Source organism: Phaenicophaeus curvirostris, chromosome 9 (assembly GCF_032191515.1).
Source record: "Phaenicophaeus curvirostris isolate KB17595 chromosome 9, BPBGC_Pcur_1.0, whole genome shotgun sequence".
Classification (NCBI taxonomy): Eukaryota; Metazoa; Chordata; class Aves; order Cuculiformes; family Cuculidae; genus Phaenicophaeus; species Phaenicophaeus curvirostris.
This window is the reverse complement of record NC_091400.1, coordinates 24,511,143-24,538,777: the sequence shown is the minus strand read 5'-3', so window position 1 is coordinate 24,538,777 and position 27,635 is coordinate 24,511,143. Positions and strand designations below refer to the sequence as shown.

General features: G+C 39.6%; 3 protein-coding genes across 7 annotated transcripts in view; 2 read left to right on the top strand and 1 right to left on the bottom strand.

The window, feature by feature from the left end:
- Positions 1-610, bottom strand: part of EXOSC3 (exosome component 3) — a 6,016-nt gene extending 5,406 nt beyond the window's left edge. The window contains exon 1 of the mRNA XM_069864233.1: positions 307-610. Coding sequence (XP_069720334.1) covers positions 307-576 — 270 coding nt within the window. The 5' untranslated portion in view covers positions 577-610. The remainder of the gene's footprint in view (positions 1-306) is intronic.
- Positions 588-26,637, top strand: LOC138724305 (DPY30 domain-containing protein 1-like). Of its 5 annotated transcripts, none has more exons than XM_069864238.1 (8): positions 3,136-3,217; positions 4,648-4,800; positions 4,900-5,022; positions 6,946-7,047; positions 7,877-7,969; positions 9,482-9,540; positions 23,490-23,532; positions 26,029-26,637. In XM_069864238.1, exons 2-6 carry the CDS (start codon positions 4,654-4,656, stop codon positions 9,533-9,535), a joined length of 519 nt encoding a protein of 172 aa, XP_069720339.1. In that variant the 5' UTR covers positions 3,136-3,217; positions 4,648-4,653; the 3' UTR covers positions 9,536-9,540; positions 23,490-23,532; positions 26,029-26,637. The 5 variants fall into 5 exon arrangements, with proteins under 5 accessions (XP_069720335.1, XP_069720339.1, XP_069720338.1 ...); XM_069864237.1 differs by lacking the exon at positions 26,029-26,637 and adding an exon at positions 25,605-25,878; XM_069864236.1 differs by lacking the exons at positions 23,490-23,532; positions 26,029-26,637 and adding an exon at positions 10,153-10,547.
- MAT1A (methionine adenosyltransferase 1A) overlaps positions 26,498-27,635 on the top strand; it is an 18,294-nt gene continuing 17,156 nt past the window's right edge. Inside the window, exon 1 of the mRNA XM_069864232.1 lies at positions 26,498-26,637. Within this exon, the coding sequence (XP_069720333.1) occupies positions 26,544-26,637 (94 nt within the window). The 5' untranslated portion in view covers positions 26,498-26,543. The remainder of the gene's footprint in view (positions 26,638-27,635) is intronic.

Genomic DNA, 27,635 nt, shown 5'->3' with positions numbered 1-27,635 from the left:
GGATTCCAGAACCGGACACCGGACTCCAGATAAGGTCTCACAAGAAAGGAACAGAGAGGCAAAATCACTTTCCTCGACCTGCTGGTCTGCTAAAAACCGATTAATACCCGGAAAAAACAGCATTTCGAAGAAAACACGCTATCAGATGGCTATTCTGTCTCAAAAATACAGCTACCTGGGTGCAAACTCTATTTCAGCTTAAACCAACCTCCCCCCCCTCCATTTTTTGTGACCCCGACTACTCGTGTCGCTGGGCGGGAGAGGGCGAGGCCCCTGCGGAACGCAGGCCCCGTTCCCGGCCCGTACCCGCCTCTGCTGCGAGTCCACCCAGTAGGCGCCGCCCGCCGCGCGGTGCCGCAGGACGCCGGCCTTGGTCACCAGCAGCCCCGCGGCGCAGCGCCGCAGCCCCGGCCCGCAGAGCAGCCGCCCCCGTGGGGGCCCCGCGGCGGCCCCGAGCCGCAGCAGCCGCTCCTCATCCTCCTCGGGGCGGGCGGGCAGCGCCGGCAGCAGCAGCACGTCCCCCGGCAGCACCACGCGCCCCACAACCGACTCCGCCGCCTCGCCCCGCGCCGACATCGCCGCGCGGCCGCGGGGGACGACGGGAAGTGCGCGTGCGCGAGGGGCGGGGCGGGCGCAGGGGGCGACGGAAAGTGCGCGTGCGCGAGGGGTGGGGGGTGTTAGGGCCGGTACCGGTTGTAGGGGTGGCGGGTGGAGCTGGTACCGGCTGCAGGAGGTGATGTTGGGGCAGTCGGTACCGGTGGCAGGAGCCAAGGGAGGTGCCGGTTGCAAGAGTTGAAGGGGGATCTGGTACGGATTGCAGGGGCCGTGAGGGGAGCCGGCACCGGCCGCATGAGTTGATGGGGGAGCCGGCACCGGCCGCATGAGTTGAGGGGGGAGCCGGCACCGGCCGCATGAGTTGAGGGGGGAGCCGGCACCGGCCGCATGGGGCGTGGGAGAGCCGGTCCCTGTTGCAGGGACCATGGGTGGAACCGGTACTGGTTGTAGGGATCGAGAGGGGAGCCGGTACTGGTTGTAGGAGCCAAAGGAAGCGCTGATATCGGTTCCAGGAGACATGGGGGCAGCCGGTACCTGTCACAGGGACTGTGGGGGCAGGAGGTGCTGGTACCAGTGGTAAGAGTTGTGGGGCAGTTGGTACTCGTTCCAGGTCCAAGGGAGGCACTGGTACCGGTTGCATGGGCCATGGATGCTGTTAATTGGTTGGAGCCAGTACCGGTTGCAGGGGCTAAGAGCATCAGTACTGGTTGCAGGGGATGTGGGAAAGCTGATACCGGTTCCAGGTCCAAGGGAGCTGTGGCACTGGTTGTGGGGGCCGAGGGGGCTGGGACCGGTACCGGTTGCCATGGGCCGAGAGGGGTGTGCTGATGCCGGTTATAGGGGCCATGACGGGTGGCAGCACCGGTCCCCGTTGCAGGGGAGCCAGTACCAGTTTCAGTTGCAGAGGCCAAGGGAGGCACCAGTACCCCTTGCAGGTAATACAAGAAGTGGTTAATGTTACAAAAAGTGGCATACTTTTATTTAAGTTAAGGTTTCCACCCAAGTCTGATAGTATGTTTTCTTTAAACTGGTGTTTTTCCTGACACTGTTCATTCTCTGGAAATTATATCGTCTTGTGTTTAGTATGGTCTGTGCTGAACAGCTCTGTCTTCTGCAGTCACCTATTTGCAGTCCTCCTCCGTCTCAAATGCAAGGTCAAGTAGAGACCTGCAGCCAGCTCCAAATTACAAGGGATTTGACTGTTGTGAAGTTCATAATAGTACTGAAATTAGTGCTTGGAAAGCAATAGAATATGTGTAAGATTTCTGGGAAAACTTATATGTGTGCATATAAATGGGAAATATATTCTGTAACCAGCCCTTGTCTGGCTGCACTTGGTGGATGGAGATCACTTCCTCGTGCTCCCAGGCCTGATTAAAGAGTGCTTGCTTTCTAAAACTCCAAAATGACTCTTGGAGAGTTTATTTGCATTTTCAGTATCGCAGAGACCACAAGTGGAGCCGGTATCGGTTGCAGGGGCTGAGGTGGTGCCAATTGCAGGAGCCATCAGGGGAGGCTGGTACTGGTTGCAGGAGCTGGTGGGGGGTACTGGTACAGGTTGCAGGGAAAGTGCGGGAGCTGATACCAGTTGCAGGGACAGAGGGATGCACCAGTACCAGTATTGATTGCAAGGATTGTAGGTGGAGCTGGTACAGGTTGCAGGGGTTGAGAGGGGCATGGGTACCGGTTCCAGGTCCAAGTGGGAGCTCGTACTGGTTGCAGAAGCTGAGAGGGGACACTCGTACCAGTTGCAGGAGAAGTGGGGGAGCTGGGACTGATTGCAGGGGCCATCAGGGGTGCTGGTACCAGTTGCAGGGACCGAAGGGGGGTGCTGGTACTGGTTGTAGAAGATGCTGGGGAGCCGGTAGTGGTTGCCGGGGCCATGGGGAGACCTTGGTGCTCTCCACAACTGCCTAAAAGGAGGTTGTAGGGAGGTGGCGGCTGGTCTTTTCTCCCAAGCAGCAAGTGATAAGAGGAAATGGCCTCAAGTTCCTCTGGGGGAAGTTTAGATTGGATATTAGGAAAAAATTCTTCATGGAAAGAGGTCACAACCACTGGAACAGTTGCCCAGGAAAGTGGTTGAGTCATCATTCCTGGAGGTGTTTTAAAGACAGAGGTGCTCAGACATGAGGTGCTCAGAGCTATGGTTTAGTAGTGGGCAGGTACGGTTAAACTCAAAGACCTTTGTTGAGTAGTCATTAGGAAGAAATTCTTCAGGTTGAGGGTGGTGGTCCCCTGGCTCAGGTTGCCCAGAGAAGTATTGGTGGCTGCCCCATCCCTGGAGGTGTTCAGGGCCAGGCTGGATGACCCTTGGAGCAGCCTGATCCAGTGGGAGGTGTCCCTGCCCATGGCAGAGGGTGGAACTGGACGGCTTTGAGGTCCCTTCCGACCCAAACCGTCGTACGATGCCGAGCCCTGTCTCCCCCGGGGCCGCGCCGCCGCCCCGCCAGGGGGCGCTGTCGGCGACCGCGCTGGCCCCGCCCCGCCGGACCTTTCCTCCAATCGCCTGCCTCCTCGCGTTGCTTAGCGACGCGGCGCGTCCTCCTTCCCGGCTGCCACCGCGGCGTCGCGCTCCGGTGCCGGAGGGTTAACGCGGTGGCAGAGGGGTAAAGGCTCGGCCCGTGCTCAGACGGGGTGCGGGGACAGGCTCCGCGGGAAAACGGTCAGAATAAGGTTTTTTTGTTGCTGTGGCCGCTAATCTGGAATTAGCAGGATGTGAGCTCTGACACAGAAAAACCAAGGCTGACCCTACAGCTTGAGAACCAAGAGTGGGAGGGGAGAGACCATGTGTGCTCGAAGCCCAGAAAGCCAACAGTGTCCTGGGCTGCATCTAAAGCGTGAACAGCAGGGTGAAGGAGGGGGTTTTGCCCCTCTGCTCTGCCTCTCAAGAGACCCCACCTGCAGACCTGCCTTCAGCTCTAGAGTCCTCAGCACAGGAAGGACATGGACCTGTTAGAGCAAGTCCAGAGGAGGCCACGAAAATTGTCAGAGGGCTGGGTCACCTCCCAGACGAGGACAGACCGGCTTCAGGGAGACCTTAAAGCAGCCTTCCAGTACTGAAAGAGGGTACAGGAAGGCTGGGGAGGGGCTCTTCATCATGGAATGCAGGGATAGCACGAGGAGGAATGGTTTTAAGCTTAAAGAGGGGAGATTTAAATGAGATATTAGAAGAAATGTTTTCCTGTGAGCATGGTGAGGCACTGGTACAGGTTGCCCAGAGACGTGGTGGCTGCCCCATCCCTGGAGGTGTTTGAGGCCAGGTTGGATGGGGCTTTGAGCAACCTGATCCAGTGGGAGGTGTCCCTGCCCATGGCAAGGGGGGTCAGAGCTGCATGGTCTTTAAGGTCCCTTCCTACCCAAACTGTTCTGTGACAAAGAGAGGTTACAGGACATGTTCTAACCTTTCAAATAGAGATAAAGCTCAACTCAATCACTTCACCCAGTGCAAGTGGACAGGTGTTCAAATACAGTAATTTTCTTACCCTTAGTCAGAAACGATGTGCAAGAGTGAACAGTGAATTCACACCAAGACAACACACCGGCCCACAGTGCTTTGTGAAGCAGTTTTTAGTTAAGAACATCACCATGTGTGAGCACCCACCCTGTCTGCCAGACCTGTCTCCCTGCAATTTCTACCTCTTCCCAAAGACCCAGTCAGTGCTCAAACAATCCTTTTTTTTTTTATTGTTAGTAGAATATGCGAAAGCTAAAAGAACAGAGGTCCTCAACAGCCTCTCAGAGAACTGCAGAATTGCTTAGTATTTTAGCAGCACTGTTTGCAGCTGTGTGTCAGCTCAGAAGGGAATGATTATGAAGGTGATAGTAGTTAATTTTCTTAATTTGTTAAATAAAATGTTTCTGAATTATACTTGCCCAAACAGTAAGGGGGGGATTGAGCATTTTTTTTGCAGTGCTTGATATAACTAATCTGTCACTGGAGCTTTTAAGAACTAAACCAATATTAAGTTTAAATAACTTTCTTCTCTTAACTGCCAGGTTAATAAAAAGAGTATTTGGTGCTCGAGGCAATGATTCTTAAAAACTCTAATCTAATTCTGACATTGGTGGCTGATGTCTGTCTGTTGTTAGTAGGTGTGAATGGAGTCTCAGTATCTGAAGAGATGCCTGGGAATCTGCTTGACAAAGGGACTGGCAGAGGTTGTAGAGCATCAGCCAGCTGATCCAATAGAGTATCTGGCACACTGGATTTATAATTACAGAAGAAACTTGGATGAAGAAAAAAAGGTGAAACTACATTGGGGAAAAAAAATCACGACAATTTAATTGATACTATTTAATCTCCCTCTTGTTTTTTTAATTGATTCTGTGTTACCTCTGAAATAGAGAATGTTGGAGAGGATTGAGCTGGAACGAGAACGAGAGGCAGCCCTGATAGAACTGGAAATGTTAAGGAAAATGAAAGAAGAAGAGCTAATGATCCAGCAGAAACTTGAAGAACAACATCAGGTTAGTAAATATTTAAACAATAGTTATATGATAGGTATATGATGCTGTGGCATCTTGTAGCTCTCTATACTTCTAAGATCTTTATAAGTATTTTGATAGAAGGTAGTATAAATCAAGTATTTTAATCTTACTTTTCTAAGTGATTAGTCAGCACTTGGGAAGGAAAACTTACATACTATGCTGTAGAGTGTTATTAAAGAAAATGAAGGAACACAAAATAAAAAACAACCAATTTAAGACTTACATGAGAACTTGTAAAGTAAGTAAGTGGGCTATCTTCCGTAGTCAAGTACAAATAAAAGTTGGTACAAATAAAGCTAGAAATCATTGCAAAATTTTTTTACGTGCATGCTAGAAGGCCTGGAAGTAATAACTGATCATAGTCTCAAGTTAGTTCAATGCAATAACAGTAATGCAAAAAAGATAATGAGAATGTATACACAATTAAAGAGTCCTAAAAGTGGTTGGGAACCCGTGAATGAAGATTGCGTATTTAAGCAGTATGTATAGCCCAGTCCAATGAGGTGCTCTCTTTTCCTTTCCTTTCCTTTCCTTTCCTTTCCTTTCCTTTCCTTTCCTTTCCTTTCCTTTCCTTTCCTTTCCTTTCCTTTCCTTTCCTTTCCTTTCCTTTCCTTTCCTTTCCTTTCCTTTCCTTTCCTTTCCTTTCCTTTCCTTTCCTTTCCTTTCCTTTCCTTTCCTTTCCTTTCCTTTCCTTTCCTTTCCTTTCCTTTCCTTTCCTTTCCTTTCCTTTCCTCTTCCTGAGCTGTCTGTTGGCATAAAGCAGTTTGAATCCCATAATAAAATGACTTCAATTATGAGAAATAAAGTTAACGTCTGTGTTTCTAGCTGTTCCTTATAAAGGAGTTGGGCGACTTTGACCACACATGTAACACCCTCAGTGTTGCTGTGGCAATGGTGACATTGTCTGACTGGATTTTTTCCTTGTGGCTGACTTCCATGGTGTTAAAATCAGAAGTGTAGTTTTAAATCTGTGATGACCTTAATAAGTTTTAGTGCAAGATGCATTCATTCCATTTAATTCTATTACAGTTCTTCATTTTGGAATTTCCTAATTTGCAGACCAGAGCTTCTGTCATTTGAAATAGTAAATGGTGACAAGAGCATAAGATTGTTTCTAGAAATAATTAAAAGAGAATTAAGTAAATTATTTTGTGTAAATTACAGGAAAGATGTTAAACAATAGTCATATTAGACACATCTTTTAACCTAACTCACAGTTTTGGCTGTAGTCATGTACACAAGCATGTTTTGATTATATGTAAAAAGGCTTGTGAAAACTGTTATTACAATATGACCACGTTTGTAGTAACTGCTCGCAAAATGCTATGGTAAATAATATTCACTAGACCCTGGTGTTGTTGGATGTGAACACTCGTAGTATGCAGTTTCCACAGTTTTCTTAGGACTCAGGGTTACAAAAGAATGAATTGTATTAGATATTTCCCATTAGAAATATTAAAGGTTGGTGATGAAGGTGGTTAATGTTAATGACGTCACTTACTGATCTTTTTTAGAGATTTGATTCTATATGTATTGATCTGTCTCTGCTAGTTACTATACGAAGTATCAAAGAGCTTAAGTATGGGAGATAATGAATATAGACTGATAAAGAGCATGTGGAATGAGACAGTATCTTAGGTGTGTACCCTAAGTTCAGTGGTGTATTTCTTCTTCCTCTTGGTAGCAAAGACTTTCTATCCATGTGAGTCTAAAACCTATGAGAATGTTGAGTCAGATGATATTGAAAGGGCCCTATGTTATTAACACTGTAGTTATATTTTGTGCTTCCTTTTTATTTTATTTAAGATTCCAATTGTGAAATGCATTTCACAGTGAAGTGGGGAAGATGAGTGATGTGGGGTGTGTTTTGTTCTAATTTGTCCATTCTTAAACGGACTGCAGCGTCAGTTGGAACAAGAATGTGAGGAGCTGGGAAAAGTACATGAGGAGTTGGAACAGCAAAATGAAGAAGATAAAATGCTGTTGCAGCAGAAAGATCAAGAGGTTAGTCAGTGCTTTGAAAATACTGTTAATCAGCTGTCTTTCCCGGATGCAAGTGTTAAATACAAAACACAAGGCAGAAGCCCGCAGGTATTGAACAAACACATAATTTTTAAAAAATAGGAATGGAGGAAGAATGTCTAACACCTTCCTCCCATTTATGAGAAAGTATTATTCAGAATATTTTTTTTTTAGAAAATATTTTTCAGAATTTCTAATTTAAATGTCTAAGCAGTAGTGTTTTACACTGTGTCAGTGCAAAGTCCATTTGCTGTACTAGGAAAAAGAACTGTGGTTTGGAATTGGGATGCCTTTGGAATGAGAGATCCTCTTGGTCCACAGGAATTTATACTAACAGAAGGGTATGTACAGATATCCGTGTAAATGTGTGGTCTTTTGATGCTATTTCAGTAAAAACATGCACTGGTAATTAGCACCATTTCTTATAATATAAAGCTATAAATCTTTTAAATGTGAATATCTCTTAAATTTATGTGGAACACGTAATATTTTAGATATATACATGTTTCTAGAACAGTCTTAAAATCCTGACAGAACTTAGTTGTAGAAAGACGACAGTATGAATGTAATAGGAAAAGATATTATGTAGAAATTTAAACCAAAATTCCTGTTATTTAAAAAACATTGATAAAAATAGTCTTAACAAGCATACAAAGACCATATTCACATACTAAGACATTTTATAGCACAGATCTAAAGTATTCTCTTTATATTAACATAGTGTCATTTTAACACATCTGAAATATTTTCTTGAGATAATTACTCATGACATGGAATACTTTTAGCTGAAAACTAGTTTTCATTACAATAGGAAAATGAAGAGACAGTAGCTGAACTTGCAGATAGACCTGAAACACCTACCTTGACCACAACTGAGGAGCAGGATGATAATGGACAGAGTGAGGTAAGTGTGTAGAATGAATAGGGAGATTATAAATGTTTGATTCTTACAGATTTGCTTTTCTGTGCTGACATGCCAAAGGTTAAAACTGTTATGCTTAAGACTGTGCTAGTTCTCTTCTGTGGTTTTACAGGAGGGAATTTTGGATATAACCTCCTAACTGCCCATAGTCTGTTCTCTGGTAGAAGTTAAGCCTTTCTAAAAGACTGTGTGGTGTCGGATGACTAAATCCTCAATATTTAAAATGCCCTTTTGTATTCAGATGTGTTACAAATCGAAGTGTGAATACTCTCAGAGAGGAGGTGGCCTTCCTTTGCCATGTGAACAGATAATCATATACAACACATACCAACTCACAAAAGATGATTCGCTTTTGCATGATTGAAGTTATTTAAATTTTTCTGGTTGGTGTGAAGTCTGTTTTTGGTGCAGTAGGATGCCATCTTGTGTAGAGATACCTAAACAAACATTTAACATACAACATCGGATGCTAAGGACACAGTGTTCACTAAAGCTGGGACCTGCTGTAAATCATATTGAGCCCTGCACCAACTTAAAGTATTGCTTTCCGTACCACAGATATCGCTCCATATTGTGATCCTCAGGCACCTTCTATGCCCAGCTTATTTATTTCCTTTATGAGTATTCATTGGTCACAACAATGTCGATCTCTGTCGGACTTTTTCCAGTTAGACTATTCCGAGTGTTGTGACTTGAGACTTTGATGTATTATTTTTAGTACGTTGTTATCAGAAATCTTTAATAATTTTCTCATTTCATTTCATTTCTGATATCAGTAGCTTAATGCTAGCTCAGAATTTATATTGTGATATTAATATGCTTTATGATTACTTTAATAAGTATTATAAATGTTCTCTAAATAGATTTATAAATGTATTTATGACTATTATTAGGGTCAGGTTTCCACAGCGGGTGTTTTTTTCACTTAGGTAAATCAGGTGAGTTCTTAAGATCTCATAAAGTCTGGATTTTTATAGTTTGCTTATAATTACATATTAAAAAGTATTCTTAAGGCTTCGGGCATATTTTGTGTTCTTAAATATGTGAATGGCAAAATCAGAAATGAAAATGAGTAGTAAGCCTACCTGCCTCTTCTTACAGATGCCATCTTCCAAAATTTCATTACTAAAGTTGTTGCAATTTGGATTACATAGGTCTATGGTGATGTTATTTCAGTTTTTAGAGTTATGTGTTTGTTGAGTTAAACTACAAATTAAGAACAGATTGATCAAATGAAGTTATATAAGCTCATGCTACTGAAACTCTACTGCTCTCAGAATCATGAGACTTCATCCAGAGTTGCTGACTTTTATAATGAGAGTCCGTCAGTAAACTTCATTGATTTCATGGGATGGAAGAATATATAATTACATTGATGAATATAGACTTATCTGTCATATGGGGTTTTTTCTTTTTCTTTTTTCCTCTTTTTTACGTTTTACAGAGTTCAATTAATGCTGGCAACTGATAGAATTCCTTGTTTTGTTTTTTTAGAGCGTAACAGATGACACAGCAGAAGCAGAAAAAGAAAGTTCCCAACAGATCTGAAAGCAGTAAATATATTTTCTACTTGTTACTTGGTGATCCAGAACTGTAATATCATTATTTGTGTATTTTATATAGAATCATAGAATAGTTTGGATTGGAAGGGACCTTAAAGATTATCTAGTACCAAACCCCTGGCTATTGGAGAAGAGGGCTTGACCCTTGTGATCCCTGAGCTTTATATCAAGTATGACATATATTGGATGGAAAATGCTGGTGAGTTTTGAGTCACCTGTCCTGTTCCCTCGTCCCTGCAGGTGCGACCCTTTTTCACCCTTAGACTTATGGCATTCCACCAACTTGAGAATGGCCCTGGTTTTTATAGGAATAAGTATAAGCAATGGCCTTTCTGCATACCAATGCCCTGCTACTTTGGTGATAACTATAAATATTAAGCATAATCACTTCTAGAGACAGACACTGTCTGAAACACATGTTGACTTTCAGAAAATATAGTTACTTAGATGAGACTTAGCTGAATAGTTAGAGAATTGGTTTTGCTTTAGCTCAAAGCAGAACAAACATACCTGTTGTTTCAGTTTCTGTGCTTTCTGGATGTTTGTATAAATTCTGTTAATTCTGACATCTTGTGCTTCCTTTTTGTTCTTAAACCACTGCAGCTATTGCGGCTGACTCTGAGGAAGAAAACTGCAATCGCAATGAAAGCAGTAAATATATTTTCTACTTATTGCCCATTGATTCCTGAAGTGTAACCATAATATAGATATAATTAATTTGTCAAAATTATTTTGGAGTAGAGGCTATAATGTGATCATCTGAGTCAATATTAAAAGAATAAAAGATGATTGAAAAACGATTTTCTGGGAATTTGAATGGTTTCTGATAGAAAGAGGGTGTGCTCTACAGATTAAAAGATGGAGAGAGAGTTCTGCACATTGAACTAGATGCAAAAGTCAAATCAGACAATTATCCAGTTTATGTGGAAGAGATAAATTGAGCTCTATGTGACTCAGTAGACCAATGTACTAAAAGATCTTGTCTATCTTAGAAATCATGAGGTGTGACGGTATGTGTTGGCTCTAGGATTTATAATAACCTTTTCTGATTATCATGTGATATTAGGTGAGCTGCAAGTGCCTGCATATCAGTTTTGATTCATCAGGCCTTAAAATTCTTTCCTGCATTTGTCTTGAGTTTGCAAGTCAATAAGTTACAACTTTGTTGTCTTTATTAAATACCATTATTAGTTCTCAAGGCTTCACTTCTGAAAAAAATTTAGAAAATGATCCATATTTATCTATAGAAATAGGTTTTATAATTCTTAAAGATTACATTAATTTTTATAAGAAAAAAATCCATAAGCACAGATATCTTGGTACAGGTTGTCAAGAATGTTCTGTGTTTTTTCATTATAAATGGAAAAGACAGCAGCTTTAAGAAACATTGTGGTTCTTGGCTAAAAAGGTGCCTTTGTTGGTGTCCCTTGATAATACAGGTTAGTTGGACATTCAACGTTAAGTCATCGTTAGTATTGTATAATGAAAATACTCTTCATTACAAATTCACTGCGTAGTTAATGCATTCAATGCATTCTTCAGTTTTTAGATGAAGGAGATTTTTGGAATAATTTTACTTTAATTTGTTTACATTATATCTTGCTTTAGGGATTTTGCTATCTTTGGTAACCTGCTAAAAGTATCTATAGACCCAAGAGGCAAAGGTCCATCGTGTAATAAATAGTTTTCTACTTTAAATAACTTGTTCTGTTCATGGAGCTCATACTAGGCATAACCCTATCGGTTTATAAAAAGGTAAGTACTGTTGATTTCTAGTATAGTAATATATTATATACTTCCCTTGAAAATAATATAATACATTCATTAGAAAAACCCCTATTGCCCTATGTATTGCCCTTTTGTTTTTTGGATACTGTTAATTGGCATCTCTAACACGAACATCCTTAAAATCAAAAGAGAAAAACGTCACTTTCTGGGTATAAGTACTTAGGAAGGTTTGTGTAACTTTGTTCCACAGAAAAATGGAACTACTTTTGTGATTAGGTGGTCAGACTTTGCTGTCAACATGTATTCTGCATTGGTGTGGGTGTGCAATTTCTGTGAGTCAAGAATCTTTCCTGTGGGATGAGTATGTCCTTATGGTTAATATTCCAGTAAGGACAGTTTATGATTATATTTATTACTAACAGTTAAAATAGTGTCATTTTGAGGCTGCATTTAAAGGTACTACGGTTCTAATTGTACCTATTAACACTGTTTGCATAGAAGCTTCTTGTGCCAGTTCCAAAGGGATGGAGTAACTGGATCAATGGATGGCAGTTTCTCTTTTGAGCCAGTATGTGTAACTGAATCCTGTTATTTAGATTAAAATTTTTAAAAATTGATAAGTAACTTGCGTCCATCTACATTTTATGTCCAGTCATGTCAACTATGAAAATTTCAGCCTTCACACAGGCTGAATTTAATTAGGAAATACGTTCCAGTTATAAGAGAGTATTTTCAAACATGCCAATAAAGAATTGTAACTACTTCCAACATGTGGCTTTCTTTTTCTTTATTTTCATAACATGTGTTTCTTTGTTTGATTTTGTTACATGTGTGTCCACTAGAGTGCATCCTAAATTAACAAACTGGTGGCTCCATCAGTCACAATCAATGAAAACTACAGCTTTTGTTTGTCATTTTGTTTCAGCTTATTTTTAACTGTGACTTTTATTTGTGATCCTACCATTTGCATTCCTCATTCTCTCTCTAGATGGGAATTGAATTTCTGGATGGAAACTTTTGTCAGAAAATTGCTCAGCAAGGGTCGAAATAAAATGGTAGATTCCAGTTTTCCTGTTTCTTTGCAGTTATATTATGTACAGAAGACGTTGCTCAAATGTTATTTGTAGGAATTCCCATTTTTTCAGGATTTGTTGTGTGTAGACCTGGTGCACTGATCACCTTTTACAGTTTTATAGGCATTCTTTTGTTGGCTAAGAGGGTAAACAGTTCTTGGCTCAGTGCTTTCTTAAGGTGCAAAGTGGCCTATAGGTAACTTGGAAATGTAATTCACAACAAAGATGACTTCTGCTTGGGTGTCTAAGCCTCGAGGGAAATTCAGGCAGATTAAAATCATCTTTGCCTTCTCCTTCTGAACTTTAACCTCCTTTGGAGTATAGCAAGCCAGAGCCTGAATCAGGAAGAGAAGAGAAGAGAGAAGAAGATACTATCTTATTGTTACTGCGTGTGGTGTGTTTTCAAAAGTGTTAATACAATTTAACATCTGCATAAAATCTAAAGTTGTTTGTTGACAAAAAAAAAGCCCCAAAACCACAATTGCCTAATGTAACTTCAACTACAGCTTGCATTCCCTTTGAGTACAGTTTTGTGGAGTGAAGAAGGAATTCAGAGGCAGATGATGGAAAGAGCTGGTGAAAATAAGATGTTAAATGCTGACAGAAGATTTATGAAATTGTAATTTTTTCCTTTCTTTAGAATAGGAGCAGCCTCATTTAGACTGTTGCCATACCCCCACATACAGATCCTCCAGAGAACGTGCTGATAGTAAGGTGCCTGTTCACAGCTGTTCTCATTCCAGCAATACTGAAGGATAAGGGTGAAAGCAGATATGAAGCCCAGAATAGGACAAAAAGAATCAGATTAACTATCAGTCTGCTCACAAAGATGGAAACTCAGCTCTGTGATGTGAGAAGCTTTCCTTCTACAAGGAGAAATACATGTTGCAGCAAGCAAGTTTTAATGTTACCTTTTAGCGGAATAGGTTTATTAAGTCTGCAGTCCCTTTCTTATGATGGATTATTTTCCTTTGTAGTCTAAAGGAACTGACTTATCTTTTTGTAAGCAAAAGCTCTGTACAGTAATTTGGTAATGGTAATGAGAGATGGATGAATTAGTCTGGATTAAATGTAAAACTGAATTCCTCAGAACTTTGCTAATATAGTTTACTTATACTTGAAGGCAGCTATTGGCTGCTTTACTTCTGTGAAGATGTTCTTGTACTTAAGTTAGATAAAAAAACATTGTTCTTTTGACTACAGCTAGAAAAGAGGGTCTAAACCTGATATCTGCTGACAAGGACAAATCTACATTTTAAAGTATCTTACCAGTGCACTTTTTTTTTTTTTTTACTTTTGTTTGGTTTCTGGCATTGTCATTATAAACATTAATGCAGTCTTTGTGCTTTAAACTTATTTATTTGTTTAAAATCATATAACTTAAAAATCTTTACTATTAAAAACATTTATATAGGTATTATTGGTCTAATAGTTGTGGAAGAAAAGCAAGGTAGAGGAATGTGCCATTTAATCAAGCTGTTGCAGTGTAGCTAACTTTTTAAGAAGCAGAAGACTTAATTCACAGAATTTGAGAGCTCTCAGATGCAAAATCCTGTGGGTCTTCCCTGTTAACCTGCATCTCACAGAATCATTGTCATAAACCCAAATCAGAGTTTGACTTAAATGACAGCAATTCTTATTTCTCATCTATATTGCTAGTTTTGATTTGAAATAAGTTACTCTAGAAGATGCTACATCAGGAAAAAACCTATGCTCACTAGGGCCTGTGTGGGGATGATGAGTGCTTCCACTTTATCTTCAGTTGTAGGGCACCGAAAATCAATGGCCATTTTGAAAAAAAAAAAAAAAAGGTGATCACTTATTTAGGTTTGCCTTTTGACTATATGGACATGAGTTAATTGAGGAGGTAATAAACCAAAGCGATTAAACCATTTTATTATTAATGCCAAGCATGCTTCTATTATCTCCTGAAAGTAAATGTACACATGAATGGCCAAGTAATGTAATAAGTAGAAAAGGTTGCCATTTGCTTTTTGTTGGTGAATCTTATTCAAGTTATCTGTTACAAAGGCTGTATTGATATCTCTAAACTGATACAGAAATACTTATTTCAACAAAAATTAGAACTCTTCACCATCATTTTGCATCTGCATGATTTAAAATTTCAGTATACTTTAAATGATATGAAGCTTAGGTTTGATTTAGGAAAAAACCCCCACAATGTTTAGAAATATTATACTGAAATTATCTGAATAATCTTACCCTAGCTAAGGAGGGTTTAGAAGATTTAGGAGTCTTTTAACAAAATCTCCAAGATAGTTTGCCACTCTGCATGTAGTCATTGATGGATCTCAACAGAAGTTACTATTATAATTTTTTTTCCCATAATCTTGGGAAAGTAAGTGTGAAAAATACAGTATTTTAGTCTGATGCAAGAACAAGATGGTGTTGGGTTCAGCAAATTGTTTTCTGGACAAAAGAAATTATTTCACTCAGTGGTTCCTCTATAATTTAGACATAGTCTAGCAGACTCCAGATAAATCAGCTTTTTCTGAGGGAGGAAGAGTAAATGTGTCTGAGCTTGATCTTGGTTAGTGTGTTTTTCTTAATGAACTGAATCAGATTTTCAGCTGTGTTATAGAGCTGATTGTTTTGCTTCCAAGTAAAACTAGAAGCAAAGCACTTATGTTTGGTTGGTTTTTTTTTTTTTTTTTGTGAATTGAGGAAATTATCTTCCAAGATCTCAATTTTGTTCTCATTGAAATTGCTGTGGTTGAAATGCTAAGAGGACTGAGCTCTCTAGTAGCATGAGCCTGAGTTCTGCCTCTGAGAAGCCATCTGCTATTTATTAAACTTTTAATATACTTAGTATTAAAACATGAGAGAACTGATTGATTCAAAATACATGTAGGAAATGATACTGCAGAAATAAAGAGAGATCAGTTGCTGTGAGTGGGAGAGGAACGTTCAGATAATAAATCATTCCCAGTGCAGCAAAGGGGCAGCACAGCTCTCCTTTGCTCAGTTTCAAGTCGCATTCCTGGGAGTGTGTTTGGCTTCTCCAATCATTCTGCTGCATTTCTACTCCACCTCCTGAAAGTGCTTTCTTACAGAAATGACTGGCTGCATGCAGACACACCTGTATTTGGTTCATTATTATCTTAAGCAATTGCGGTTTTGCCACTGATGTGTTTAGTAGATAAGTTTAAAAAAAAGCTATTTATTTAGCTGATAATTGTAACCCTGGAAACAGGATCTGTTGTTTGTTTAATTGTAAACCTAGCTGCACTGAAAAGTTACCCTTAGGCACTGACAGCTGAAAATTTCTAGAGTTGAGGCTGCTATGAAATTCTGAGACAGCTGTTCTTCAACATTTTTTTCAGTGGACATACATATTGAAGAGGAGCCTATAGAAAAAATGCACCACTATTTTGTTTCTCACTTGGGCTTAAGTGTTATTGTATTTGCTTGTATTTTACAACTATTTAGACTGGTTTCTCAGCAAGAACTAGGATCATTCATTCCTGTGAAACATTATTTATTCTTTTAGCTCAATCAATCATGTTTTTATAGAAACTAATCTCCTAATATTCCCTTCTACTTCTCTTCCCATCTACTCTGCTTTTGTGAGACCCCACCTGGAGTACTGTGTCCAGTTCTGGAATTGCCAACATAAGGATATGGAAATGTTGGAATGGGTCCAGAGGAGGGCCATGAAGATGATCAGAGGGCTGGAGCACCTCTGCTGTGAGGACAGGCTGAGTGAGTTGTGGCTCTTCAGCCTGGAGCAAAGAATGCTCTGGAAAGACCTTATAGTAGCCTTCCAGTATCTGAAGGGGGCTACAGGAGAGCTGGGGAGGGACATTGTTCAAGGGCTTATGGTGATAGGATGAGGGGCAATGGCTTTAATTTAGAAGGGGGAAGATTTAAATTAGACATTAGGAAGAAATTCTTCACAATGAGGGTGGTGAGACGCTGGCACAGGGAGTTGTGGCTGCCCCATCACTGGAGGTGTTCAAGGCCAGGTTGGATGGGGCCTTGAGCAGCCTGATCCAGTGGGAGGTGTCCCTGCCCATGGCAGGGGGATGGAACTGGATGGGCTTTAAGGTCCTTCCAACCCAAACCATTCTATGATTAATATGTTTAGGATAAATGTTTTCACTGCAGCTCAGGCATAGGCTACTGTTAATTCAAACACATATTCCCGTTACCCTTATGTGACTTTTCTAGTTTTTTTCTTTTTCTTTAGCTGTCATTTGGGAGCTCAGCACGATTACATGACGTGTGAATCTGTCTTAGTATTTGCACAAAAAAACCCAGATCTATATATTTCTATATAGTTGGCCTGAGTCTTTACATAGAGTACTGTAAAGGCAGGTTGCCTTTTTTTTTTTTCCTGCAGTTTCTTCAGATGTGTCTCAAGCAGCTAGAAGCGTCCTACTCTTCTGTGACTACAAAAAGTGGCCACTAACATGTGGTAACCTCATGCAGCTGGAAGCAATACTCCAATATTCCTTTTCACACTTATTTACATCAAAGAGCTGTCTAACCTTTAAAAAAATATCCATTGACTGTTCTGTATTTTGCTTTGTTTGTTAGGATAAGTAAATTCCTAGTATTAAGTAAAATAAAATTTTATTGCTTACAGTATATCATTGTTACAAATGCTGTAAGACCAAAACTTGCAGCTTTGAATAGAATATTTTAGTTTCCAAGGAGATCATGTCTGTGCTTATTGAACTTACTAGCAGGGTTGCCACTTTAGTTCTGGCAAAACATTCATGCCAGCTGTCTGGGAATATCCATATATGTCTTAAGAATATTGCACATTAAAATAACTTTGCTGACCTTGCTTCTAAAGACTGAAAGAATTCTGGTGATTAATTATGTGGTACTGCACAGGTGGAAAAATAAGAAAATAGAACTGATCTCCCCAGATTTTCAAGTGCCTCATCCTCTGACTGTTGCTGTTTGGATGCTAAGCTATTGGTAGCAGTTGGGAAGTGCAGCTTCAGTGTAGACTACGTCTGCAGTGTAGACTTGCCATTAGTATTCTCATTAGCCAAGATTTCTAAAGATGCGGGAAAGAGGAGTTGGTTTATGATGAATGCCAATTTCAAGACTAATTTTCAAGAGCAGAAAATATAATCTTTCATTTCACTTCACTGTCTATGCCTTCTAATACACATGAGTCTATTACTTTTTCTTTTAAGAGCGATAGGAATAGTTGATAGGGTTTGGTTACGGCAGGTCTGCTCTGTGTTCTCTATTTTCTGACTGGCTTCTTAGCTAACTGTTGAGGCCAAAGGCAACATGTATTGTGAGCATAAGGAAGGAGCAGCAGCAAGAGCCCTGTAAGCTGCAACCGCAAAACCAGGAAACAATCCTCAGCCTAGGAAACTGAATCAATGATTGGTATGGATTTAGGATATTAAGGCACTCCTTAAATCCATTAGAGGGGAAAAAGATCCAGAGGATGAGAAAATATTGGAGTGGAAAAAGAAAGAGATACACCCTGAGAGCAGCTCTTGCACATATTTAGCTATGAGGTAGTACTTGTGAGTACCCTATGTACTCATGTATGGTAAGGTTTAGAATAGTAAAGAGAGGAGTTGATAGTTCTGTCCTTCTTCCCTGCCTAGCAGAGCTGCAGACTTCAGTTTCCCTATGCAGGACTAAAACTGTATCTGTTTCCTTGAGAAGATCTAGTACTGCTGGTCCATTTCCTGGAGCGTTGTGATTTTTATGATGAGCACAACTTGAATACTCTGCATTGCAGAAATGAAGAAATTCTTGATCTTAATCCTTAAGGACCAAATTTTTACTTTTATAGTTGTAATTCCCATTGCAGACACTGGCACCAGATCATATTCGGCAGGGGGTTTTGTTAGTTTTTGCATGTTTCAGTACAACGGGTAAGGTGTGATGTTCTTAGTCTTTACATTTCTCTTTGCTAAAAGTGTTCTTGTTGCTAAAGGTCAAAATGAGACCATTACACCTCATGTCCCACTTTAGTTCTTAGCTAGACTGAATGCCATTTCTAAGAAAGGTAAAATTGTCCTCATGGAAAAGCCAAAGTTGTTATACGTTGACTTCTAGCAGAAGTGCCTGGGTTGATTTAGTATTCTGTAGTGGTTCTCTCTTTTGCAGCAGTAGGCTTTCAGTACAAAGAACTTGGGGAATAAGAAACCACAAGTCTTTATTACTAATCATTTTGCAAGGATCTTTAAAACATTCTCTTCTTTCTGTTTTTAAACTTTGATAATCCTGCATGTGACTTTTAAAAATTGCTTTTTAAAAGGTATTACTTGCATTTCACTGTCATGATAAGCATTCCATTGGAAAAACAATGCATTGATAACTTGACTCAGTTGTGCGTTTAGCCCAGTCTATATGAAAGTTTATACCAATAAATGTAACAAGCTCCACAATACTGTCTTGGAAGTTTAGAGCCTAATTAATCTAAGGACCTACATCTGTCTCATTTCAAGATATTGTCGCAGTTAGATACCTTTAAGCATCCTATGATATCAAAATACTTATTGAGAGATGGGGAAAGTAATAGGAAAAATTCCTTATACTGTAGAAAAAGTATGTGGACAAATATATATCTACATTTATGAATGTGAAATGTACGTTTGCAGAGATGCCTTACCCTTATTGTTTCTTTCTAGTTGGCTATGAATCAATTCTTAGCATAATAATTTTGATAACTTGTAGAAAATAAAGCTAAAACAAAGATGTTGAGTTGGGGGCAGAGTGAAATCCTGCACTGCATGTCTTATCAGGTTTTGCTGACATTCCTCAGAATTTCCTCTGAATGGGAAGTTTCAAAACTAATTAAAATAACTGCAAGGCAGCATTTCTGGAATGTTATTTAAAATGTCAATACCATGCTGTAAAAGATGTTGGACTCTTACTTGCCTTGCCTTAAGAACCCAAGTTTATCTATTTACAAATCTAGAAAAAATGTCCATAAGCCTGAGATCTGCTGGTGAGATGGAAATTTTCCATTCCATATTCCATCTATGAATGGCAATCAGTAGAACTGTTTGAGTGTCCTGGTTACTGTAAGCATTTTTGTCTAGTCCATTTATATACCTGTGCTGGTTGATGCTACATACCCATCCTCCATCATATAATGTACCCTGTTTAGATACTTAAGAGTATTTTTGGCTGTGTTTTATTTCAGGCTTTTTTTTTCTGGAACTGCTAAATGACTGGTTGCAGTGAAATCTTTCAGACATAGATGAAAGATAATGATGTTTGCTGTTTGCTAATATATTTGCCCAGGTGAAGTATGTGACATTGCTACTTGAATGGCAACCTTCCCTGTCTGAACCAACAAGGTCAGGTTGGAGGATTTCTGAAAGATGCGACTGATCGGATTAATTATTAGAGTCAGCAGTTTCCTGCAGCAGTTGGTGCACCGGTATTTGAGCTCTGTAGCAATGATAGTGGGAGCATTACTGAAAAGGCTGTGAATAACCCATGGTTAGGAGTCATGACTAAAAACGTTGCTGGATATATGTTGTATCTTTTTCTCCAGACAGCCATATCGGACTAAGTCTGGAGCTTGCAGCATTGTGCAGTCATATTCAGTCATGCAAAATGAAGGTTAAATTCTGCTGTGCATTATTTACTAGATTAGTACAGAGTGTGTAAGTAGATATGTTTGCCTGTATCAAGCAGTTCAAGTATGTAAATATTTTCCCTGTGAGCATAGATGATGTGTGTCTGCAAATATTGGTTGTTGTTTCACATACAGTATGCATATAGCATAGACTTATGAAGGGTTTTGATCACTAAATGTTTCAGAGAAGTAACTGCTGTTCCATAACGCATGAAAGAAAAGTCTCTTTTGGTGTTATGTACCTAGAAAAAGTAAAAAATGTCTGAATTTAACCTAATGTTCTTTGTCAGGAAGCCAGAATTTACGAATTCCACAACTGTCCTTGCGGATAGGTTTCTGAAACCTGACTTCATGTACTAGAGTCAATATTTGTTTCAAAGTCCAAAGGCCACCTGTACTCTAAACATCTATGAAACACTGCAGCAAACCTCTTAGGTAACGGCTGTTTAAATGCATCAGTCTGTTTCCTAAGGCACTGAGGAAATCCTAGTGGTTTACGTATACAGTAATAGTGTCACAAGGCATGTGGAAGCAGAAGATAGTACCGATCCCAGGCTGCTGGAAGATGGCTGCAGTTCCCTAGCCAAATTGTTTTTGGATATGGATCTATGGCTGTAATGGGGTTTAGTCTGGGTAGGTGATCAGACCAATCATAAGCAGCAAGGAGTCCTCACTGTGCCCCCAGAAAGGATCTGCACGTGTGTATCTGCTGTGTGGTCACAACTGAAATTAAGGGTTGTTCTTTGTGACATGTCAGATGACAACCTTTTCCCACCAAACGACTGACCATAGCAACTAGAAAAAATATCTAGAGGAAACACACAGATGGCTTTCTGTAAGGTTAAAGGGAGACCACTTCTAAATGAAGACTTTCCCATTCCTGTCCAAGGCATAATTTTAACAGTGAATGGGTTAATTTATTAAATTTAGCTTAATAGACTGTGAGCAAACATGCTAAATCTGTACGTTTGCAAACTGAAAATACTTTTTGCAACGTGAAGTGAAGGTGGAATAGGGCTCTGTTCTTTCTCATCTACCCCTCATCATTTCTGGAGGACCCAGGGAATTTGTGATCCTGTTGCAGTAGAGCTCTAGGAAAGGACAAAACACAAACAAACACTTGTACATTGGTCTGTAGAGCTTATAAATTAAGCACGAAAATCTGCCAAAGAATAAAGGCAGAACTAATTATATACCAGTATGGTTTAATGTTGTTTAAATGAAGCAATAAAAGCCAATCGGTTTAAGGGAAACCTTAAACTTTAACTAATTTTGTTATTTTTCCACCATTTCTGGTACTACACTGCTCATTTATTAAGACTGATTAGAAAACAGAGGGTTATTTATTTATTATGCAGGAAACTGAGGTATCTATCTATGAGGTGTTAAAAATGCCTATTTTTTTAAATAGGTGTTTAGTTTACAGAGCCTTGAGGAATGATCTTGGTGAGGAATGATCTAGACAAACAGCTAGGAGTTTTAATAAGTGAATAAACAGAAAATTAAGTTGTATTCACTTGCACCTTGTGTTCCAGTTCTGAGGAAATAATGCTTCTAGTGAAATTAGTACCAAGGCTCCAGCTGACTTTAACGAGTGCAGAATTTAGCCCCCAAAGTGACTTTAATTATCTCCTAAGAAGCAACTCGAAGATGCTACTTCATCTGTAAAGCCCTGGCACATGCCACTTTATGGCATGGCTATGAGCAACATGTGGGAGCGGAGCAAAATTAATTACTGTCTTTGATGTTAGTAATGGAAGAACCTGGAAAGACTTCTTAGGGCGTGGAAGGGAAGGCAGATGGGAGATACAGCAGAGTGAAGCTAAAGTAACGGTGGAATAAGTTAGCTAGAATGCACACCAAGAAATTGCTGTGAGTGGAATTGGTATTTACTCAGAAAGGTATAAGAAAACTCAAGAATCAAAGGGCAGAATTGCTTATGGTAGGCGCAGAGAAGGAGTAATGTGATATAAAAGAACAAATGCTGGATGATGAACAAATATCTTAAAATATTTTATGTACTACCTCCTTTCCTTTTACAACCACAACTGCCCTACAATATTTATTTTACCCTGAATGGTTATGGGCCAGTGAAATCCTACACCTGCGCATCTGAAAGGCCTTGAACCCTCTTTTTCAGGTAATAACAGAGAGGAGACATTTGAAGCAGGTGGGAGTTCTGTGTTGAGTTTTTGATGTTTGAGCTCCATTGCTCTGACAAGGCTTGCCATTCTTCACACAAAAGAAATAAATCGAGCTAAACCAATGTTCCTTACGGTAACTTTAAAACTAAAACAAAACATCCACCTCCCCCAAACCAAAATGTACAGGCTAAACCAAGTCTTTTCTCCAACAAGCACAAAAGTCCTCAAAGACGTCCCTGTGAGACTTCAATAATTTAGTGCTTATTTCCAATAGGGAAAAAGATTAACTGCAGTAACTTCTTGAAAACACATTATTTGTAATATATGAGCTACTCCTTGTAAATAGCACAAATGAAACTAGTATTAAAGTTGTTTTCATAAACACCTGAAAAACTGCTTTATTTCCACAGGCATACGTTAGGAGTAAATTCCTTGCATGATTTTGTAAAGTTAGAATAAAATAGCAAGGTAAGAAACTTAAACTGTTAGCCTGTTAAACAGTTAACCTTAGTAAAATAAAGTCTTAACTGATGATAAAGTTAATAAAACAAAACAGAACTAATTAGGAAAGCACTTTCCTACATGTTATTTGTATGCATTAAGAATTTATGTATGTTGTTAAAATCAAGCGTGTTTGGATCTTTTAATGATAATAGAATCGCTGCTTTAAGTTACTGAGTTTGCACTCTCCAAATGAAGTCATTGTCCTTTGCATTTGGAATTTGTGGTGAGGGAGACAAATTGAATAACTTAAGCAACGGGTTTCCCAAGTCTGATTCTAGTCATATAGAAGTTCTTCAGAGTTTGTGGTAAGATTTCTACTTCACTCAAAAGAAGTCACATAATAGTTACCATGGTGGTGAAACAGTATCAGTGAATGAGTCTAAACTTGGATTGCTTCCAGTGAGAACATGATTCTTCTGCACCAAGTTAGGATGACCAGATCATATGGATACCTGCTTTCTTTCTTGCCCTTCTGCTGTGATAGCTGCAAGTGTTTTATCTGTAAGCTATTGCCTCAAACTTGTTTTCTCATTTCCACAGATATCACTCATCCATGTAGACTCCACTCTTAGCAGTTTCTAACATAAATAGCACATCAGTAGAGACAGGTAAGGATGTGTAAAAGGAAAAAATAAAAAGAGGAAAGGGAAATGTGTTTTAACCAAAAAGATATCAGCAAGAAAAAATGAGAGAAGGGGAGTACAGGAGAAAAGCAGGTGAGGGTAGGAAGGGAGAAAGTGAACAAAGAAAACAGTCTGATGTGAATACATTATGAGAGGCCTAAGCTCAAGGCAATTTAGCGGTCATATCTGTCTAGAGGATCAGCAGCCTCAACAGCAATCATTTTGATAAAATTCTTTTCCCAGTGTTAAATCTTGTTCACTTGATTAGTTTCAGGGCTTTCTCAAGGCTGCAGTAAACCCATGCCTTCTGACAGCTGGTAAGTGGTCTATGAATGAGAAGGGGTGTAATTTTGCAGAACTGCTATGGCTAAAAGTAGCAAAACCATGGGATGGTGCCAAATGCCAAGGCTCTTACAGTTAATAGATTCACATTGCTGTTCCAGTAGTTGGGATTGACATAGTCAATATGAATAAATACCTGGAGGAATACAGAAGGACCGTGTTAGTTTTCCATGGATTTCCTCATCTTTAGCTTCATTTTAAAGCACAGGAGTCATACCGATTGAGAGGATTTTGCCATTAGGTATGTTCTGAGTAAAGGTTGTAGAATATAGTCAAAAGACACCTAATGCAATGGTGGGCAACATGTACAATATAGAATCATAGAATCACCAGGTTGGAAGAGACCCACCGGATCATTGAGTCCAACCATTCCTATCAAACACTAAACCATGCCCCTTAGCACCTCGTCCACCCGTGCCTTAAATACCTCCAGGGAAGGTGATTCAATAAAGACACTTGCAGAGAAACCGAGTTCTTTAGGGCTCAGTCCCGTGTCAATAAAGTTAACAGAAAATTTGGGAGCTTATTACATTGAATGATGAATCATTATCTATGAAATGGCGTAGGTAAAAACTTTGATATCAATATTTTATTATCATCTTTTTTTTTTCTTTTGTCATAGGCAGGAGATCTATGCCAAAGATGTGATGTCAGAGCACTATCTTACCTTTTTGCAAGTATTTAACAAGTCAAATTGTCTGGGAAGAGAAGCCAAATTAAACATATTACCTAACCCAACGCTGGTTTACAATTGGTCACTGATGTCCTAGAAGGGAACATGCTGAGGTGCTTCATGGCCATGTGTTGCTCTTGGTAGTAAAAGCACAACTGGAAGCAGTTCAGACTGGAGGTTTTACACAAGTCATGTGAAATGCAGCTATGCAGTGTTTCTAGATTACTATTCTCAGAGAGGCTATTTTAATGAAGGGTGACCCTCCAAAGGTCTCAATTTCTGTCCTCAAGTGGCATTGAAAACCAACAAAAAGGAAAACCAGAAGAGAGAATGGAATTCTTAGACTGACAATATACAATCTTGTCTGCTTTTGCTGGAGAATTCTTTGCAGAATTAGAATAAAAACTCTTAGGTGTACAAGAAGAGGTTTTTAAGAGGTATTTCATCTGTTCCCATCACCTTTCTGTGATTTAAGAAAGAATGGTTATTATTGGTGTTACTTTACAAGTTAATATAATTTTTGAATGTTACCCATTAACTAGGGTTAATACAATTAGTTACTCTTTGGTCTTTTATTTTATTTACAAATTCTGTTTTTCTAGGTGGTGTTAATGCGTAATTTATTCAGGCTATGATGGAATCTCTGTATCAGTGGAGTGATGACAGTTTACTCTGAAGAAAGCTGTGCTTCATAGCATGTATCTGTTTTGTGAATTCTGCGTCTTTAAGTGCAGCTAGTGCTTTTCATTCTGTGAAATGAATTCTATACAACAAGAAAATGTCTTTGAAATGCATGATTCCATGTTGATGATAATTAGAGGGGCCAATGCTATAACAGATTACTGGTGAACATTCACAGGCATTAGTTATTGTTTTCAGGAATGCACACGGAAAGGGAAAATTCTGATGAATTCTTACATAAATGTGTAGCAGTGCAGAAATTTGAATCCAAGAGGCTGTAGAAAGCAATTTTTAAAAATAATACTGACGAAGGGTTTGAAGTGAACTAGGTAAATGAATAGTTATAAGGATTTTGTTGCTGTCAAAATTGCAAGGGCTATAGAATAAGCACTATGTTTTTTATTCCAATCTAAGTACCAGGTACACTTAGGATGATTACAAGGGTGTGATCCAGTGTTTGTGGAAGAAAAGGGGAATTTTTACTTTGGTACACCAATGATTTGGGCTAAGATTGAGACTAGAACATTTTTTATAAATGGATTAAGAATAATTGCACTTTTTTATAATGGTGCAGTAATGCTGGGAATTTTCTGAATCTGCCCCATGGGTTTGTTTACTTTTTTTTTGTATACTAACTTAAAAACATGTATACGCAAAACATGCCATCTCTCTTCATACTTGTCATACCATCAGCGTATTCCAGACACAAGCCATCTGACTAGAAAAAAATTTCATTTGCAGAACTGAGCACTGAGTACTCGGATATGGCAGTTATTGCATTTCTAAGGGTTATGAAATATAATATGTAAAGAGAATTAAAATGGTTCTGACTTAATAGAAGTGAGGACAGAGGGAAAGAAAAGCAAAGGCTGAAGGGAGAGGTCTGCATAAATGAGAAGCATTCGTCGTGCTGGATCTTATCAGATGTTTCGTCTCTCAAATGTGCACGAAGGATGAATGAAAATGGAAAAAAGTATTTCAGGAAAGAGTTCTGCTTTTCAGGAAATAAAAAAATGACATAAAATACAGTTACATGACGCAGAGCAAACTTCTTCTATCTCTTGCTAGGAAAGACATGCATTTACTGATTTTTTTTATCCATCCCCACAACACACAGCTGGAAGCACAACATAGATCCCAGAATCAGGGGAGAAAGAAACTGAAGAAGCAGCTGACCTGTACTGCCACCAGTACTCCTGGAGTACTTCATGCTCAGCTGAGCTGCTAAGATAACCGATCTTTCATGGGTTGAATCCCAAATGTTTCTTAGAACTGAGTTAATTAGTGAAATATCCTGAAGTTAACTAACTCCCCTGCCAAGAAATGGGCTCTTCCATTTTCCTCACATGATTATCTAGGCACTTTCACTTTTCCATATATAGGAGCAGCTCAGGGACTGACAGATCAGGCTAGGTAGGGATACAGACTTCAGGCACATGCATACTCTGTGTGTGTGCACAGATGCAAGTACACGCTGATTCCACACACTGAAATTCAAGTTACTGTAAGAGGTAATAGGTGAAGACAGCGAGAGTCCTGCTGATAAAGGACCGTCTCCTTTAAAAGAAAGCACTAAAGGTAGAACTCTTCAACCACTATTTATAATAATCCATCAGGAGAAGCATTACAGCCATGAATGGACCAGTGGATGGTTTATGCGATTACACGCTGGATGATGAAGGGGCTTTCATGTTCACATCGGAGTCGGTGGGAGAAGGACATCCAGGTGAGGAATCAGTTCTAAGAAATGCGTAAAAAGAATAATATTTTAATTTAAAATGTTTTGAACGCCTGAAGAAGAATTTATTTCCTATTAATTTTATGACAGGCATTATTTGTAACACAGCACCGTTATTTCTGTTGGACCGTGTCCATACAACCTATAGAGCTGCTGTAACCAGGGCACTTTCAACAGCGGTTTACGTGCTTTTGCAGGTGTGTGTTACACTGAGGAGGGCTGTGGGGTTTATTATTGCTGCTCCTTCCTTTTCATGTGAATTTCTTCTAGTGGAGACATTGCTATAGATCTGATAGACTCAAGTTTCACATATGGATAAGAATGCATAGCTTGTTTCTCAAGTTCCATATCTTTAGGGGCCCTGTGTAACTGCCCTGCATATATGCTCTGCATTAAAACTGTCACCCACGACAGGGATATCTCTAAGCAAGCTATTTTAAAGCCTTTAAAAATCAGTGGTTCTAGTAGCTGCACTTGGCAAAGTTGCTGATTTCCCCTCGCCCCCTATTCCATCATCTGATGCAATATACAAAACAGCTTAAGCAAAGAGTGGACAGTTATTTGCTAAACTTTATGTATGGTCAGCAGAGCTTAGTTCAGTTTTATTGAAAACAAATGTTCATCCACCATAAAGATGTGCCTTATGTCAACAGCAAGTGTTCCCCCAAGTGGGGCCAGGGGACAATAGGCTGTTTGATGTCCTAAGAAGTGTATTTATTTTAGCAGCTGATTTGGCATCCTGTACCTCTTTGCTATAATAAAGCTTTTTCAGGTATGTACTCATGTTAGGTGAGTAAATCATAAATAGGTGGATTTCATAGCAGAGAATAAAAAGTTCAGCAGTGAGAATTTTGTGTCTAAAATTCTGATACTCTTCTATAATATTAGCTTACTAATGCAGCTCAAATCCATGGCTGATGCAATTGAGTACAGCTCTGTCCATGTCAAGGCAGCTACATCAGGCTAAGCCAGCTGGGGTTCTTTCT

What these genes read in the sequence shown, in the direction of transcription:
- LOC138724305 (XM_069864238.1), top strand. Translation starts at nt 4,654, where the DNA reads ATGGAGTCTCAGTATCTGAAGAGATGCCTGGGAATCTGCTTGACAAAG. An exon ending in ACTTGGATGAAGAAAAAAAG is followed by an intron (nt 4,801 to 4,899) that starts GTGAAACTACAT and finishes CCTCTGAAATAG; the next exon opens with AGAATGTTGGAGAGGATTGA. An exon ending in AACTTGAAGAACAACATCAG is followed by an intron (nt 5,023 to 6,945) that starts GTTAGTAAATAT and finishes AACGGACTGCAG; the next exon opens with CGTCAGTTGGAACAAGAATG.